Source organism: Gouania willdenowi, chromosome 11 (assembly GCF_900634775.1).
Source record: "Gouania willdenowi chromosome 11, fGouWil2.1, whole genome shotgun sequence".
NCBI lineage: Eukaryota > Metazoa > Chordata > Actinopteri > Blenniiformes > Gobiesocidae > Gouania > Gouania willdenowi.
In genome coordinates, this window is record NC_041054.1 from 11,387,168 (window position 1) to 11,406,458 (window position 19,291).

A 19,291-nucleotide genomic window follows, 5' to 3' on the forward strand; every position below is an offset into this window, starting at 1 on the left:
ACTTATCATTGAACTTTTGATTGAGAATCAATTAATAAAAGGTATTAACTTCATATGTGTCTGACTACAGCATCACATTATATCAGGGGGAGCAGTGCATGCCTGAGATGGCACCCATGGAAAGGTGAGGTGGTCCCTCCTGGGGACAGACCTGAGCAGGGGTTGGGTTCCTCTGACTCATGCATTAAAGATAAAGCAGTGGAGATGAAACTGAGCCGTGCTCCCCATCAGTGACTCTGTACACCTGCTCCTTCCCAGAGTGTGGGACAAACTGCTGCTGTGAAGCTGTTTCTGAGGTGAGGTGAGGGGAGGCCTGTGCCATTGCTTTGGTCTTTGGACTCTGATGCTGTGCTAGGCGAGTGTGACCTCCTGAGGATGGGCAGAGGAAGCAGACTGAGAGGTCCTCCTCCTCTACACCATGGAGCTCCATCGACGCCTGAACTGGATCAAAAACAGACCCTGGAGGCCTCATGCGTCCCGCAGGAAGTTCAATCGTAACTATTTGCTTTTAATGTTTTTTTGGGGGGGGGAGTGTCTATTGATATGGAAACGTATCAATAGCCCTAAGGACTATGAATACCTTTTCTGGACCTCTTCTACCTAATGTGCCTGTGTTGACACCGTGTCATGACTTTTGTCATATTTATATATATATATATATATATATTTTTTTTTTTTTTTTATTTTTATTTTAACATATTTAACACGGCAAATTCCACCTTTAAAAATACCTATACAAAAAAAAAAAAAAAAAACATTTTAGGGTATTCTATGGGATAGAGTAAAATAAAAGGGCTAGCGGGCTAGCTAAAAATAAATATGAGCTAAAATAAAACTGACGGAACTTTAAGTCACGTGGTGCACCCGTCACGTCACATAAACTGGCCAATGAGGGGCGCTGCAGAGGCAGTCTATTCGTACGTTTCCGTATCAATAGCCACTGCCTTCCCCCTCCCCCATCTTCTTGTTTCTTCCTCTAATGTTCATGTAAAGCTGCTCCTAATTGTCTGAGTGCTGCAGTGAACCTGAGACTCTGCAGGTGAACTCGGATCCTTCCTGTTGAGTGAGAGCTTTCATACACCACGTCACACCTGCTGCTCTGAGGCAACCATTGTGTTGTACGTGCACTTAGACCTTTATAGGCTCGTGACCCCATTTTAATATCAAGAATTTCTGGTGACCCCAAAGACATTTTTTTTCCTAGTTAGTTTTTGATCATGTTTGTTATACTGTGTTACAAATACAGAGTAGCCAGAAATAGTGCCAGCTATTTAGGAAAATGAAAGTATAAAAATACACTTTTTTAAGATTGTATGTTTTAAATGTAATAAAATAAATGATTAAAAAAAAAAAAAAGTATATATATATATATATATATATATATATATATATGTTACTTTTTTTTTAATCATTTATTTTATCAATTACTAAACATTTCGAGCGACCCCATTTAAACTTTTCAGGTGACCCCAAGGTTGATGGGTTTCCGATGACGTCACGCATTTCCCACAATTCCGTAGTCCGCCATTTTGTGTGGCAGCTTTCGTTCATTATTATTTACATCTTGATACGATACATTTTTGTCCCCCAAAGCTTTCAAAATGACGTCAGAACAAACGATCTCCAGAGATAGTTTGAATACAACTTTCAAAGTGAGGTATTTACAGAAGTTGAGTGAAATCGACAATAAAGTCTCCTTTCCGTATGAGAGCGGGAAATAGGACGTGTGTCCGACGTAGATACGTTCCCGGGCCGTTTTGTATCCAGAGTAGACGTTGTAAACTATCAGGTGAAAAGTGCCTACATATTGGATGAAATGAAAGCATACAAGTCTTTGGAGGCGTGTGTGTGGACCTTTGACAAGCTAAGGGTCGTTTTTGCTGGAATATTGTTTCAAAGGTAAGATGACTATTACAGTATTACTTCTTCTTCTGTGTAGTTTTAAGGCGGTTGGAAACCAAGGCAAGGAGCATTACCGCCTATTAGCGATGTCCCGATACAACTTTTTATTTTGAACTCAACTAAACTATATTTTTAATGCCTACATTTGTCAATTTTCCTCCTCCTCTTCTCTTTCTCTCAAGTACACCTACCCTAATTTGAAAAACTCTGGTATATACAATAGAGTGAGTGTGTGTGTGTCAGGGTTATTATACTTCTTGAAATTTAATTTTTGTTTTTCAGATTTTCCCTATTTTTTTTTTTTTTTTTTTTAAAGTTTGTTAGTTTAACAAGTATTTAAAAACAGGGGTTACAAAGAAAGCGGTAAATAAATACACAATTTAAGACTTGACTTAATACAATTTAAGGCCTAGTTTACAAAATATGGACATACTCAAGATTTTAAATGATCACATTTAGTTTGTTCATGTTTCTACACTATGCGTTCTTTGATCGCTACAGACTTTATAATAGTGTCACTTTTGTGGGTCAGCTTTCCTGTTGATGATGGCTAGCAATTTGTTTCTCCGTTCCGTGGACAGACGTTCTGTTTGTTCTCCTTGACTAGTTATTATTTTAGGAGTGCAATAAAACTGTCTCGTAGGGATGTAACGATTCACTCAACTCCAGATACGATTCGATTCACGATACTGGGTTCACGATACGATTCTCTCACGATTTATTTTACAAAATGGGACTGTAGACAAATGATGACTGAAAAATATTCCTTTTTTTTGGGGGGGGGGGGGACTAAAAAACTGTACTGTTTACCTTTTATTTTTCATTGTCAAAAGAATCCCTTGATAAACTATTCAAAACAATGCAATTTAACAAAAAATAAATCTTGAATGAAATAACTAAAGGAATAATACAAATGAAGATAATTTTGGTTTTACAGTAAACAATGCAAAATGCATTATAGTTCTTTTTCTTTTTAAAAGTGTAACTGAAAATGTATTTTGTGCCTTAACAATTGGACTTAAAAAAACAAAAAACAGTCATTGCACTGTATTTACGTCAGATATTTGTTTGGACCAGCAGAGGGCGATGGTAACCCAGTGGTCAGTTGGCATGCAGATATCTTGCAGTGAAGAAGAGATGCTATGCTAGCAGACAGAGCTAATAGAAAAACGTGACTTTCACAGATATTCACGTAATATTACAGATATTCTTTCAGTGCTAAAGGGGTAAAGAATCATTTATGAACATGTTTAAGAGTAGAAGGTGGCCAGAAAGAAAGTATTAGCAGATTCCGCCCGCCACCAACACTTCTGGATAGCGTCCTCTGTTGTTTTAAAAAAAAGTACTGCCATTCAATTTTCACAGTATCGATGTGAACCGTGATACCTATGAATCAATTTTTAACTGCCTTACGATTAATTGTTACATCCCTACTGTCTTGTATTTTCCCCTGGCTTTGCTCTGTTTGAGCAACCCCACACAACGCATGTATGCGGCATGACACACGGCTAAAAAACAGTAAAATCAGTGACTTTTATTTATTTTTTAAATCAGTGACTTGGGTTGCCTGCTAAGGTTACAGTGACACACAAGATGGCGATGCGTGCAGGGGATTATGGGAGTGGAAAACCCATCTATATCCTATCGCCAGTGGTGTCTTCATAGTTTAGCTGCGAGGTCTGCAACCCATGGCTCCAGAGCCACATGTGGCTCTTTCATCCCTCTGCTGTGGCTCCCTCTGGCTTTGTGAAAAAACAAATGAGGTTTGTGTATTTATTCAATAAGGGGGAATTGGACTTGGAGAGGAATATTTATTGGGTAGGACTCGAACACTGTCCATATAACCCTAAACCTCATTGAACCACCTTTTGGGTAAGGTAAACTTTTCAATAAAAGTCCCTTCACGGGGTTCGAACCCATCAATTTTTGCTAAGCGATTTACGGAGCACAGCGTTGAACCACTGAGCTTTTGAAAATAAATGAGCATTTAATCAAAATGTATTTTATGTCATTCCTTTTTTAAATATATTGTTAAATTTGAGGAGCATCAAATAAAATTTAAATAAGTTAAATATGAAATCCAAATAAAATGTGTGAAATTTTTTGTTGCTCATCATATGTTATCAACCAAGAACCGTCAGACTGAAGTTTGTTTTTTGTTTTTAAATACAAGAAGGACTAAAATGGTCATTTAGTATTTTTTTCAAAGATAACCTTCAACCCAGCGTCTTTTTTTCAAAGTTCTAAATATTTTTGTTACATGTAAATTAGTTTTCTCTGTAACAGTTGATGGATTTCATAAATGCAACACTATAGTTTGTTCATACAGCATAAAGGTAAAAAGAACGTGATATGCAATTTTATCTTCATTTTAAATGTCTATGGCTCCTAATGCTTTCTTTTCTGTACGAGACAAGTCCAAATGACTCTTTGACTGATAAAGATTTCCAAGCTCTGACTTTAGCATAAAGAGAAATATGTTATTTATTCTGGAACAAGTAGACTGCTTCATTTAACTCTTTGCAACAATATCAGTTAAAAAGCTTTGACGAATTGTGGAAAAACCTTTTGTCGTCTTTAGTGTTTGTCAGATTTTATAAACGTCAGAATAAAACATTTAGCTGCAAATTTAACAGGAAAAGTTTGAACATCCTGACAAAAGAAACAATAGGTAATTTTTTTTTTTTAAAGAAATTATTTGATATATTAAAATTTCTTGTTTCCTTGTGGTTAGTTGTGGGCATAGCTGAGCTGAGCTGTATGTCTTTAATTATAAGCTTCATCTTTACTTTAGGTTTAGATAAATTGAACTTGAGTTAAAATAATTTGCTTCTACACATTTTTCAAGAAAACAGTCCAATAGATGTGGGGCAACGACTGTGGGTAAAGCAATAACAATGATAAAAGTCAATTACAGCATTGTTGATTTTTCTTTTATTTTGTTTTCCATTTTTTTGACAATTTTCAACATTTAGTCCATCACATGTTTTTTTTAAATAAACATTTATCGAATTACTTAATCCAAAACAATAATTAGCAATGGCTGCCAAGCTTTAAATTGTAATAAATTAATGCTGAAAATCAGATCAAACGCAATACAACAGAACCCAGAGAAGAAAGATCAAAGTCAAATCCTCCTGTTCGTATACATACAGTAGTTAGTGTTGAATAAAAACACGCTCCCATCATCCACTTCTAACGTGACACTCAGCTGCAGAATGGGCTTTTAAAGCAGCACTCAGATGGTTGAAGGGTGCTGATCATTCCCTTCAGTCTTTAAGTGGCTTAGTTCTTCACTGATGAGCTCATTATTTATCAATAGGGGATGTAGCCAATGGGCTTCAGCGCAGATCATTATAGCGAGTAACGAATTAATCAATACCTGCATAGTTTAACTTGTGGGAAGATTTTGATTACAAAAATAAATACCCTTTCTGTTTTATGAGCTGCTCTCTCTAAAAACAGATGGTTTTGTGAAGTCAACCTTGTGTTGCCAGCAGTGCTGAGGGCTTTGATCAGCTTCTAAAGTCTCAAACAGGAAGTTTGAGCTTCTGCACGATGGTCCGACTGTTCAAGGTAATCCTAATAACGCTAATGAGGCTCCATAGCTGCAAAGTGCAACCAATACTGGTCCTTTGGGTGCTTTAAAATGTCTTTCTTTTCATAACCTACAGGCAAACGAGTGATGTTCACTGCATTTGTAGTTGTCGTCATACAGACTAGTGTCAGTAACGCTGAAGATGAGCCGTCCAAAGGTCGATGTTTAGTCATTTGAGTCAGAGATGATGGTGTTTGTCACAGTCCATGAACTATTCATAAACAATCTAAACTAAAGTCTGATCAACATCATCGGCTGAAGAAAAAAAAAACATCTTAAAGTCTGACTGTAATATGACATTTGTAACCTCCTGGTAATGGTACAGCCTGCTTTTCAATTTTATATTAATCATATTTGAGTTGGCGTAACCTTGGCAACCACAGCACTCACACTGAGCAAGCGTGTTGCCTGTTTACAAGTGCTTTTTCAGACGGACTCACTGTTGAGTACCCACGCATGTTTAGTTTTTAGCACGCAGCTCGCCTGTGCTCTGATGGTTGTTATTTTCCCCACTGAAGAAGGAGATCAGCTGTTCTATGTTGATACTGTTTGATAAATGTCAGAGGACTTTCTGCAATTTGTCAGTGGATTCAGCTTTAGCTCATGCATTGTTTCTGAAGTGAATAAATCCTAGATTGAAGTTTTGAAATGTTTCTTAGATGTTAGTTACACCCTGTTCTGTGTTCTGAAAAAGAATCGAATGAAAGAAAATAATTGATGAATTGACGACTAAACAATCGATTGTATTTTTATGCTTTTCAAGACTTTATGAGTCACACGCACACAACTGAGAGGATAAAACTACTGGGAACAAAGTGTAGAGTGTGCATACATATTACATGAATGCACGGGTAAACGTCACGACAGTCACAGGGCACGCACACCTACGCACGTACTGTACACCCATCCACTGCAGATTGTCTGCTTTTGTATGATCAGTTTTCCATGTGCAACAGCTACTGTTTAATTTTTTTCATTTTTTTAAATTAGAGGTATAAAAATGACAAGGCCTTACACAAAATCATTCAATCTAAACCATAAAACTGGTAAACAAATAATTATATTTTTTAGAAATGTTACATTGTTTTCTTTTTTTTTTAATGTGTATGTGTTACTCCCAAAACTATTTTTGGAGTAAAAATATTAATAGAAATACACACACATTTAAAAGGAAATACTTTATATAAATGAAAGGTACAACTAATGTAAAAAAAGAAACAAAAAATTAATTATTCTAATAATTGTTTTAAAGTGAAAACAACATGCATGAGAAATAAATAACTCCTGTGATTCCATGAACCACCAATAAGAGCCTCCACTGCCAGATACCACTGCGTACTACTCCCACTGTTGGTCTAAGATGACTAAAATCATCCACCTGCTGATTTCATCTGAGATGATGAAAAGAGCTCTCTTCCTCTTCTCTTCCTGCTCCTCTTCTTTTTCTTTTTCCACTTAGGGCAAAGTGGTTCTGAAGAAGGAAACAGATCGTCTGAGGAACATCACAGGGGCTGGGGTGGGGGGGGGGGGGTCACTTTCCTCTGATGTGAAACCAGGAGTGCAGTCACAGGCGCCTCTGGCTGCTTATCTGAGGCTGTCGTGTTTTTGTTGCACTAAAAGGAGTCACAACGGAGGTGATTAAAAATAAACCACTTCACCTGATTGTGTGCCTGCCTGCCGCTTCTCCTTGTGGTCCCGCCTCCCTCTGCGACCCCTCGTCCCTCACCTCTGCCCCCTTTTATTTTACTTTATTACCTCCTTTTTCCTCTCATCTCATTTTGTGTATCTCTCTCTCTCACACACACACACACACACACGCACGTAATTTTATCTCCTCTATTCAACCACATTCATAATGGTGCTGAAAATCTTCCCACTCCATGGCAACGCGCCTCCTCACCGCTGTAGCCTCTGCTGATGCAGAAGGGATGTAGAACTACATCAGAGTAGATCTCACTCAATCCTTTACCACCTCTTGTATTCTAAGTCCTTCTCTTGCCCTTAAAACAAAACTATTTATTTCATTATTTCCATTCTCGTCACAATCGTGTTGGCTTTAATCCCTGAAATCTCAGTGAATAGTCAACAAGTCGGGCTGCAGCTTGAGCTGGTCATGAACATGAAGACGATGACTAATGGAAGGAGGAGTGAAAGACAGAAGCAGCAGGGTGCAAATTTAAAAAAAGAAGCCTGTTCTTCTCAGACATGTGCAGCAAACCTGCACATGAAATGGAACATAAAAGCACATTTAAATACCGCTGAATTTAAGTGCACGCTAACAATAGTGAGGATGCATGAGGCATCCTCACTATTGTTGGCTCTTTTTTTTTCTTCCATTGTTTGTCAACTTCTCCTACACATTTGTCCGATTTTGACAAATATGCTATCAAAACGTTCAGAAAGTTACCGAGATTTATGCTTGAGACTTTGTAACTTTTAAACTTTAGTCATTACTAGGGATGTAACGATTAATCGTAAGGCAGTTAAAAATCAATTCATAGGTATCACGATTCATATCGATTTTCTGAAAATTTAATCGCAGTACTTTTTTTTAAACAGCAGAGGGCTGTTTAAATATTTATATATTTATCTTTCCCTTGTCCAAAGGCTGAGGCGGCGGGTGGAAACTGCTACTACTTTCTTTCTGGCTGCCTTCTACTCTTAAACATGTTCATAAATGATTCCTTACCCCTTTAGCACCGAAAGAATATCTGTAATATTACGTGAATATCTGTAAAAGTCACGTTTTTCTATTAGCTCTGTCTGCTAGCATAGCATCTCTTCTTCACTGCCCAAAATAGCTGCACCCCAACCGACCACTGGGTTACCAGTGCCCTCTGCTGGTCCAAACAAATATCTTATGTCAATACAATGCAGAGTGTTTTTTTTTTAAAGTGCAATTGTTAAGGCACAAAATACATTTTCAGTTGCACCTTTAAAAAGAAAAATAACTATTATGCGGTTTTGCATTGTTTACTATAGAACCAGAATTAAATTAATAGGCCTCTTCTTCATTTGTATTATTCATTTATTTATTTCATTCAAGATTTATTTTTAGTTCTGTTCTGAATAGTTTATCAAGGGATTCATTTGACAATGAAAAATAAAAGGAAAATGGTACAGTATTTTCTAGTTTTTTTTTCCCAAAAAAAAAGGAATATTTTTTAATCATTATTTGTCTACAGTCTCATTTTGTAAAATAAATCGTGAGAGAATCGTATCGTGAACCCAATATCGTGAATCGAATCGTATCAGGAGTTGAGTGAATTGTTACATCCCTCGTTATTACATTTTTGGTACTGCGTTGACTTTTCAGCACCGATCCCATTTTTAGAGTGAAACAGCTCATTGAGATAGAGTGGAGCTGCTCCAATTTTTACCTGAAAACCTTTGCAAACAAATTACAATCCATTCAACCTTTAACATGTTCAGCTAAAACATTCAACCCTTTTCAACCTTTTTCAACCTCATTGCTAATGTTAAGCTATTGCTAGGTTATTGCTTAGTTAAGGTTAGGTTAGTGCTATTGTTTGGCTAATGCTATTGTTAGGCTTATGCCAGGTGAGTGCTAATACTCGGTTGGTGCTAGGCTAATGCTATTGCTATGTTAATGCTAATGCCAGGTTAGTGCAAATGCTACATTAATGCTAGGTTAATGCTAAAGCTAGCTAATGCTAATGTTAGGTCAATGTTAAAGCTAGCTATTGCTATGTTAATGTTAATGCTAATGTTAAGATAAAGTTATGTTAAAGGGGACATATCATGGTTTTAAATCTTTTCTTTTTAGATATAAATCATACAGTTGTGGTCTATATAAAGCGGAACTGCACTGCTTGGGTCTGAATTCCTCATTATTATAGCTCCCCAGACCCCTTTTCTAGCCCTTTTCTGATGTGCTTCTAAGAGCAACTCGTTTTGGTGCTGTCTCTTTAAATGCAAATGAGACACTTCATACCCCGCCCCCTCTCCAGGTTTAACTCCACCCTGCTCGGCCATTTTTGTCGTTTGATAGAAGAGATATGGCTGTGTAGCGGCGCAGAAAATGTTTATTCACACGTTATTTACACAATGTCAACAACGGAATACTTGTCCATCCAGCTTTACATGTTTGAGCCAGAGTCTGACCCGGCGGAGCGAGATGAAAAGGAAGATGATGAACCTGCAGAACCCTAACAAGTGAGCTAGCGTCAAGCTAACGTCACGAAATGCATTTTAATACAGTCTTTTCGGAGACAAAAACGGCAAAATGAAATGACTAATGAAAACTTTAGACTTAAATTAAACCACGTTGGCCATATCATCAAGGATCTAAAACGAGCACACAGCGCTAACATATGAAAACGGTGCAACTGCTAATGCTAACAAAACAATGACAGGGACGTCTTATCATCACACTTTTTAGCGTTATTTACAGCTTACCGAAGTGCTCTGTTCGTCGTCTCCAAAGATAGAAGGAATTGACCCCTCAATCAGACAAAGTCTTTCGGCAAATCCTTCTTTATACTGGCGGAGGTTGCAGAAGCAGTCATCCTTGAAGTGCTTCGCGCACACAAAAATGACCTTACCCACAGATGTGGGTATATTTCCGTGAAAAATAAAACTCAACCAGGCACTTTGAAAAGGTTCTGATGCTGGGAGACGTTGTAATGAAGCGTGTGGGTTACGACATCCAACCAAACATTTTGATTTCTCCTCTCGTAACTTCTGCATCCTGGAGCTTGGACTACAAAATAAAAGCGAGAAAAAAAAATGGCGGATTGCTCGAAGTGTTGGGCCTGGAGTTGATGTCCTAATTTGGCAGTTCCGCTGATGTTATTGTTCAAAAAACGTAGTAGAGAATCGAAAAATCGAAACAGATTGAAAAATATGACCAAAACAGAATATAAAGATATCAACGGAGCACCTGAAGAGATTAATTTGAACTTTTCTGTACTAAACAATCTAAATATACATCAAAATGCATTTAAGGGCTAAAAAAGTGGATTTAGCATGATATGTCCCCTTTAATGTTGATATTTTCATGCTAGCTAATGCAGTGCAGCGTAGACCAGAACCAGCATCCTCACTTGCATTTTCTTGAAATGGAAATGCAAATAATCTGGTTACTATTGTTAGCACTGTAAAGCAAAGTCTCTAGTAATGGCACTATTAGTGTCGACTTGGAGCGATGGAGGGAAAACCATTTTCTTTACAATGTTTTTGAAGTAATTACTGCTAGAGATGAAATATTTTTGACTTGAAGGAAAGTGTAATGTCATCACATTTGTGAGAAATAAGCTTTCACGTTTACGTGTAGTCACTCGGTGCTGATTTGTTTTGTAGGTCAGGCCATTTAAAATGAACACTGCCTGCGTGTGATTGTTTGGACGTTTGATTGTCACGGTGCGTCGCCGTCACATTAATCTGTCTTGTGATGACGGTCCAGGATCCCAACATCCCTGATTCATTGCTCATGTGGAGTCAAATCTCTGTTGCTCATTGATTGGACCATTGTGTTACTTACGATTGAACTGATTATCTTATGTAATGCGTGAGAATGTAAACAAGCATCTTTTGTTGTTGGGTTTGGATTTTTCATCATCAAATCTGATTTTCGAGTGTGATAAATGCACATAAATTAGAAGTTGATTGCTAATTTGCTGCATAAAATGTTGTGATGTATGAGCCCTTTTATTAAATGAAGTTTTAAAGTTTCAAAAAAGTCAAAAAAGTTTTATAAGCCTCTGTGCATTATGACAACTGTCACACATCATGTAAAGCTAGTTAACATAGTAATAGGTTTAATCTCACTATTGGTAGTTATTACATTATAAATATTAAAGAACTTCATGCATCCTTTTACTTGCTTTCTGTTTTTCAGAGATGTTTCTACTTCACATGCTGCACAGACCACAAACTGCCTCCCACAGTTTCATTGCTTCAATCTGTTCATTCAGACGTGAATGAGAAGTCCTTTTGCATGAAAAGCAGAACGCTGACTAGTCAAACTTGAGCCGAGTTGAAGTGTCTCCAGGCCAAAGCTGGAGGAGTTTGTTGGCTTCCTCGGAGCTGCTCCAGGAGCACATGGTTCCCATGTCAGGGTCTGAACTAGGCCGTCAGTTGTTTCTTTGTGCTTCTCAGTAGAACCTCGGGTCTTTAAGGAGTCCAGGAAGTGGCTGCAGAGGGAGTCATTTCCCCTCAAAGGGAGTCCTGGTCTCATGAGTAGCGTTTAATAAGATTCATACAGCTATTGCTTACTGAGACAAACATTCAAACACTATTGAGCCAGGAAAAGGAACATGGTGTGAGCTTCTCTTTCTGAGGTTCCTGCCCTGAACCAGAGCGAGGGTATGAATGGATAGAGAAGACCTTCACGTAAGATCCTTCTCCAAAAGCTTTTAATGACAACTTTGCATCATACATATTAAAAATGTAATTAATTTAATTTAATTTAATTTAGTAAAAATGCTGACAAAATTCTTGCCTACCCAATTTAGGTCATGTGTAGTTGGTAAAAACTGGGGGGTTAGGAAGGAACAGCTGTGCAGTCAAAGCAGATGTGATCATTCTGGAGGGACTTGATGCAAAGCCAAACCCTGTGAAACTCTGCTCACATACAACACACACACACACACACACACACACACACACACACACACACACACACACACACACATGGATATTTTTACACTTCTTTCCTTTGAATGCTCTCATGTGTGATGATGAGCTGTCACTTCATTTTTTTAGCTTTGTATATATACTGCCTGTTTGACCAGTGTGTGTATATAATACAGACCAGTTCAGATTCAGACAACCCCTCATAGACTTTCACTATCCTCTATACATGGTTCAGGCTGTTTAACCTTTTTTTTTTTTTTTTTTTTTTTTTTTTAATGAAAACTTAATTATCTTTTTCTTATGAAAATTTTAGTTATATTTCAACTTAAATTGGTTCAGAAAAAAGAAAAGATAAGTGTTTTCTGTAATTGTCAAGGGTGTGATTTGAAAACATTTTATTTATTGCACAGGTATTTTAATAATACCAAAAAGAAAATACTATATTACATTTTTTTTTAAACAAAATTCCATGTAATGAACAATTAAATAAATATAGTAAATTAAAAATAATCTGGGAAAATAGGAGGTTGAAAATGCACTATTAACATTACCAAGTGAACACATGACACATCAGTGTTTCCAAACCATCATTTCAGGTCCCCACCCTGTTCATCTCAACTGAGTTTTGATGTCCTCACTTCCTTCCACTCAGCATTAGCATGCTAACTTCTGTCTCTAAAAAAGAGAAGTTTGTGGTGAATAATATGTTACATACACTGTGGCTAAAACATTACTGTAGGTAAGTAAACCGTGCTCTCCCTTCATGCACACAGTGAGAGAACATGGTGATATTCAGGGTGGCGTGGGATAGGAAACCTGTGGTTTCAGGGCTAACACCATCATGTTGCCCCACCCTGCTGCAGCCTTCCTCATATGGTCTTTGGAAACATTCCACTTATGCAACAGCAGCTATCCTGCCACATTTTAGCTGCTAACAACCAACTAATATATAACCCTCATTATCACCTCCAGATAAAGATAGAATGAACTATTCTGCTGTTCTTAAAGGTTAATGTAGCACTGAAAACATGAATATATGGTTATTGCTCAACTATTAGTCCGATTGCTAGTCTATCTCAAAAGTGACATAGGCTTCTACAACAGAGAATATATGAAAATTGACATAGTGTTTGATTAATATGCAGTAGCAGGTTCATAGGAGCAACAAAAGAAGCTGAATTAGGCTTTACCAAAAGATTTTAGCCAATTTATAGGACTATATAAAAACGTCTTGTTGTACAACATAGATTTAACAATAAGCTAATGGGATAATTACATACTTAAGTTAAATGTAAACACATTGCATTTGCTTGCAACATTTGTGTGTCCAAATTAACAGGAGAGAAGAGAAAAATGAGCATGTTAATGTATTCTTGGTTTGAAAAAAGTGTTGAAAATGTCAATGTACCCCATTAAGAACCAGAAGACCATCTCATATTACCTAACTAAGCATGGTTTTGGAAACTGGAAAACCTCAGTGAAAACATGCAAACTCTGCAAGATGTCAGGTCCAATGGAACTTGAATTTAGAACCCTCTTGGTGTAGAAATTATCCTGATATACAGGAATCTTAATTAAATTGAAATACGGACCCTTACAGGATGTTTGCATTCATCTTCACTGATTCTCTACATTTGCCTCTCAGGTTCAATGGTCAGACAAAGCCATGTGTGTCTGCTAACTCATGTGGTCAACTGCTAAAGTCACTTTACCTCCAGGAGTGGCCGGTAGCAGCGGGCCACCACACGGCATCGCCACTCAGTACTGCCAGCCTGTACAGCTGGTGTGCAGCAGGCTGTAAGGTGTCCATTGTCTGATGCCCTCTGTGCACTCTGGGGTGAAGACAGAGATGCATTAAAGAGTGAATGTGCAGGAGAGAAAGATCCGATTGTGAAACGAAGAAAAGAAAAGTACAATAGCGGCAGTGGGAGACAGGAAACGGGGCTCAAGCATAGAACCGATGGCTCTACAAAAGGATTGACATAGCTGAACAGGCTTCAGCTGGGATTACTTTGGCATAATGCATTGTAGACGCAAGACGTGCAGCCACACACGAGCAAACAGACATCGATGCACGTATGGTAGGTACTCAGTCGTGCTTGTTTGAAGAAGTTTTTGTTGATTACCTCTTCTAAGGAGGTTGTACATTCATTGGCGTTTGTTTGTTTGTCTGTTAGAAGTATTACGTCAAAAGTGCTAAACAGATTTTGACAAAATTCTAACCAGGGGTAGACCTTATGCCATGGAAGATACCAGTACATTTAGGAGAATAAACTGATTCTAGTTCAGTTTCAAAAATCAAAAAATTCACTAATCTTTATGAAATTTGAAAGAATTTTGTCAATTACCACACAGAGTTTCATCTGGATTTGGATCTGGATTGCCCATTTCATTGTGAATTTTCACAAAAACTTGATAGTGCCCATACATTTGGACCTACTGTATCATTATTAATGCTGATATCTGACTGCCAATATCTGGCAAAGAGGATATTTGCCGCTTGGTGGAGGCACTCTCTGAGTGCTCTTGTTTTTCTTTTTCCTCTCTCTCTTTTTTTAAGAGTATCTAACCTCTTGCTGAGTAATGAGATATTTTGACATCAAATATGTTGAAACCAGAGTTCATTTGGAAGTGCATGCATTCTGATTTCATCTTATTTGGACAGACTGATTAAACATTTGCTATTCCTGGTATTCATGAGTTTACAATCAGCCGTCCGTGCACTGATTGCATGGATTTACATCTTTCCTATAAACAAAAAAAAATCTTTATTACCATCTCAGGTTTGTGAGAATAAGACTTTTTGTTTTTTGTCTTTGCAAAAACACACAAATTCCATGAACATTGTGTGCCGCATTTACACCTCACACACAGAAACTGAAAACAGACAGTGCCATGGCAAATTGGATTTGCCATTGCAATGCCCTCGTTATTGTTACCCAGGTAACCAGCCAGCCCATAGTAATCATCCCATTCTGCCATCCTTCCCAGAGGGAGCGAGGCAGTGGCTGGGGTGGCGGGGACGATGCAAGTTTTACGCTTCATCTCTTCCATTAGTCTGTAGCAGTTATCAAAGGTGAGCTGATCTAAGGGAAACTATGTGAGCTATTGAACGACATTGTTACAAATCTCTCTTCTCTTGTTATTTTTTCAAAATCCTTAGAAGAAACCCAGCCTGCCATGAGTTAGCAGTAGAAGTCAGGCTGACATGAAGAAATCAATGAAGCTGCAAGTGGAACAAACTTAATCAAACTTCTTTTTTTTAATCAAATCTCTTTCAAGAGTTTCTGCATTTTTTTAGGACACAAAGTTTAAATTTGAGAAGTTTGCAGAATACATGACATAAACTACCAAACAATCGTTGGAGCCAGGCTTTCATCAAAGCAAGGGTTTATCTGTAGAAACAATGCTATCTGTTGGTATTTTAGCCCACAGTTGCAGGCTGAGGCATATTTACAGGGCCTGAAAAGTGATTAAGTAGGCTGAAGTCACCTATTAAAGCACTAATTCATCATCCTGCTGGATTCAGATGCCAAAGGGCTTCATTGTTTAACCCCCATTCAAGCACCATTGTATGAATCGTCCTTGCTATGTCAGACAAAAGTGTGTATGTGGGTTTGTGTGTGTTTCATGCATTGTGGCTTAAGAACGCTCTGTATCATCTTCCAGATTTGTGACTTAATGTCAGTCGCATTGTGTGTTTGAGCTCTCGCTTCCCAAAGCAGGAGGTATTCCCTGCTATTGACAACAATGTACGCAGTCATTGAGATGCAGCAGGGCAGCACAGCCTGAATGAGACCCTGTTTTCCAGCTTCTCCATCTAAGCTGATGGTCACAAGCTGCTGTTGCTGCTTAGGGTAGAAGAGGTCACAGACGTGTGTGAATGTTTAGATTTAAAAGGGTGTTTTTCCCACCAGTATGTCTATTATGTTGTGACTTAATGTAAACAGTGTTTGCACAGAATTCCTTGGAAATCCAGATTTTTTTGTTTTTATGGCAGGATTCTGCTCAAATAAAACAATCCTCCAATACAAGCCAACAGCCATCAAGGACTCAAGAAATGTACTAAAAGACAAGATAAATAGTGATCCCTCTAAACTCTAAGAGGCATGGACTTCAACTAACAAACAAAACAACAAACACTTTGAGTCCACGTGTTCCTCACACGTGTCCTGTATTCTGCTGATTGTTGTGGTTTTTTCTGAGATGTCTGGACCCGCCTGAGTGAAAATGAGTTCAGCAAATGGTCGATTCCCTCGAGCTTTAGCTTTAAAGAGAGGAAGAGGCAGGGGAGAGGAAGTCAGAGGGAGTGATAATTAAGTAAGTAAAGCCCAGATTCTATTTTGGTTGGAAATTGGCTTCTCTAACTGGGGTGAGTCAGAGAAAAACCACAGTGTGGAGAGATGGGAGAAAATGTTCCAACTGGCTGTGTGTCTTTCTCTTTCTAGGAATGTAATTTAAGGTCAAACAATTTGGAGACAACAATTTGCTAATAATTTAAGCTTGGGCTAGTAAGAGAGTGATGGGGCCTGCGAGGAATAGACAAACCTTTAGAAACATGTCTGAAAAAAATTTCAGAGCCATGAAGCAAAGACGGATTGCTTTAGTCTAAATTACCTTCAGTGTTTGGAGCCAGTTTTGGTTGAAAACTGGCATTTAGTCTGTTTTTGCTTCCTAGCCACATACATCAGAACTAAAGACCTTTTTTCCATTGTTAAAAGTGTAATGGTACATTCACATCAAAATCTTGCCTCACGTGTGTAGTTGGAAGGTTGTGCTCATTGAATACGGACGCTTGTCACCAGTGTCAAAGATGCTCAGGACGCGCATTGAGGGGAGAGGCTTCTCTATGGCCGGTGGTGTTCATACAATAGATAATATAGTGGGGATCAGTTACGTTCATAATTCACTTAGTGACTGTGATATGGTGGGGAACATTGTGTTGAGAAAGCTGTGTTTCTGGTCGGATGTATTTTGGTGTGACTATACCTATAGAGAAGTGTGGTTGAATGGAGAATAAAGTTTGGAGTTCCTTGCTGAACACACTGCCTCCGACTCCCATTCATCGGCTCTACATTATCCAGAGAGTGGCTTGGCTTTATTTGCGCCTCGGCGCCATTTCTGAATTCACCAGAGCTGCGCTCGGACTAAGTCGCTTTCAGAGCTACTTCCGTCTCTCCCGGGCCCAGTTTGACGACCTGCTGACCCGCATCGGCGCTCGCATCTCCTACTAGGGCACCAACTACAGGCGTTCTATTCCAGCAGAAGAGTGCCTGTCCATCTGTCTCCTGTTAGTGTTTTCTTTTTTTCTCATTATTCTGAATATGTCACGGTTGGGGAATGCTCCTGATTGGTCGACGATATGCCCCAAAAGTTCAACAATCCCAACTCCAGCATCGGCCGAGTTGGAGGCGCCAGACGCACGTCAAAAGCTTCAAAACGCGCCGCACAGGAGGCCCGGGACGTGCAGCGGGACCTTCGACGCTCCCTAGAAGCGCGTCCACCATATATTGTGAATGTACACCTGCCGCTTTTGACACTTTCAACGCTTTTGGTGTGAATGCGCCATTAGTCACACCCAGATTTTTGCTGAACTGTCACTTGTGGGAAATTAATAAAAATGCCTTGATTATGGGTGTTACTCATAGAGTTAAGACACGCCCAGTCAGAGCAGACCCGCCCCACAACGCTGCACAGTTTTGCATGAGCTGTCAAAGTTTAAATACTTGGATTAAAATGTGAAGATAGGATTGATAAATGACATTACTTCATACCTAATCTTTTATGTATTAAGCAGAAAGTTTTGCCTTGTCTTAGGTTTGGTCCTGTTGGCTGATTGGATGCTTGGATGGGTGGGATGTGGCCTTGAAGTAAACCAATGAAATTGAGCTTTGCACTCATTGTCCCTGCTTTACCAGACATGCATAAATCCCTTTGAGTCCGCCTCATGTTAAAATGCACTATTTGTTTGAGATACAGGAAACTCATTATTGGGCATTTCAGCACAGCATAGATTAGCAGTGGGAGCATGGGAGAAGTTTCTTGCAGGGAGTTTAGCCGTCAGAATGTGATACACCGTGGTCATAAACACATGGACCAGGCTTAGAAGAATTGTTTAGAGAGATGAGGCATGTTTTCAGCACTGGTTCGTCTGTTCATTCGCTGCATCAGTCTCGCGGTGAAGGCTTTAAGTAGCAGCAGGCGACACCTCTTATGAGTGGGCCACATCAAAAAATAGCAGGAGCAATCACTGAGTGACTGCCTTAGAAGGAGCTGTGAAGCAATGACCAGCCGACGCACGCACACACACACACACACACACACATCATGTTGAGTACACGGATACATTCACACTTTATTTGTACAGAATGGGATTATTCTCGCTGATCACCAGACGCTTGAGCTGAGTCACTGCAGAGAGCTGTAACAGTCCATATGGATGCACATGTACATGCACCAACACACACAATCACCAACTCTTCCCCAGTACACTTCTACACACAATCATGCAACACTTACTCAAACAAGTACTCTTGAAACACAACACACTCACTTCGTCTTTGCACAGGATGTTATGAAATCAGTTGCTTAAACTTTGTCGAGGTTGCTGGTAGTTTTCTCTCTCACCCACACACACACACACACACATAGAGAGACACACATACTCATTCTTGTGCAGAGAGAGCTGAAGCTCAATGTTCAGTTCCAGCCTTCATCTGGTGTGAGGAGCCTGTCGGTGGTCGGACCTTCTCCTGAAGCAAAGAGGCCAATTCCTTCAATTTTACAGCCCAGTCACTCTGACGTCTGATTATTCGGCTTTAAAAAACAAGGTCTTAATAAGTCAAAGAAGAAGGGAAGAGCAGGCGGGGGAGGAACAGTGATGGCGATGGGCGATTTTACAGAAGATGAGCTGGATGAGATGATGCGCGAGGAAGCGGAGGACGTCTTCTCTGAGGACGGTAGGATTGTACTGAGGCCAAGTGTGAGAAAGTGAACGGGTGTGACTGGGGACTTTGGTTGAAGGTCAAGGATTCGATCATCGTCACACTGTTTGGCCTGTTGCATGTGGTCATGATTGAGGTTAAATACAGGCTGAGTGATGACCCAGAGACTTTCACTCTGCTGTGCTGATGGAGTTTACCGCTGCTCGGCTAAGGATGCTTGACTAGATGCTAAAAATAGGAATAAAGGCAA

General features: G+C 39.0%; 1 protein-coding gene across 4 annotated transcripts in view; it reads left to right on the forward strand.

Moving 5' to 3' along the window:
* The first annotated feature begins 1,775 nt into the window (after nt 1-1,775).
* Nucleotides 1,776-19,291, forward strand: part of ripor2 (RHO family interacting cell polarization regulator 2) — a 77,681-nt gene continuing 60,165 nt past the window's right edge. For 2 of the 4 annotated variants that reach the window (XM_028461510.1, XM_028461513.1), the window contains exon 1: nt 18,978-19,056. In XM_028461510.1, coding sequence (XP_028317311.1) covers nt 18,978-19,056 — 79 coding nt within the window. Of the gene's footprint in view, nt 1,900-14,076; nt 14,179-18,977; nt 19,057-19,291 lie in introns of those variants that run through there. The other 2 variants (XM_028461515.1, XM_028461512.1) reach the window with 2 other exon arrangements.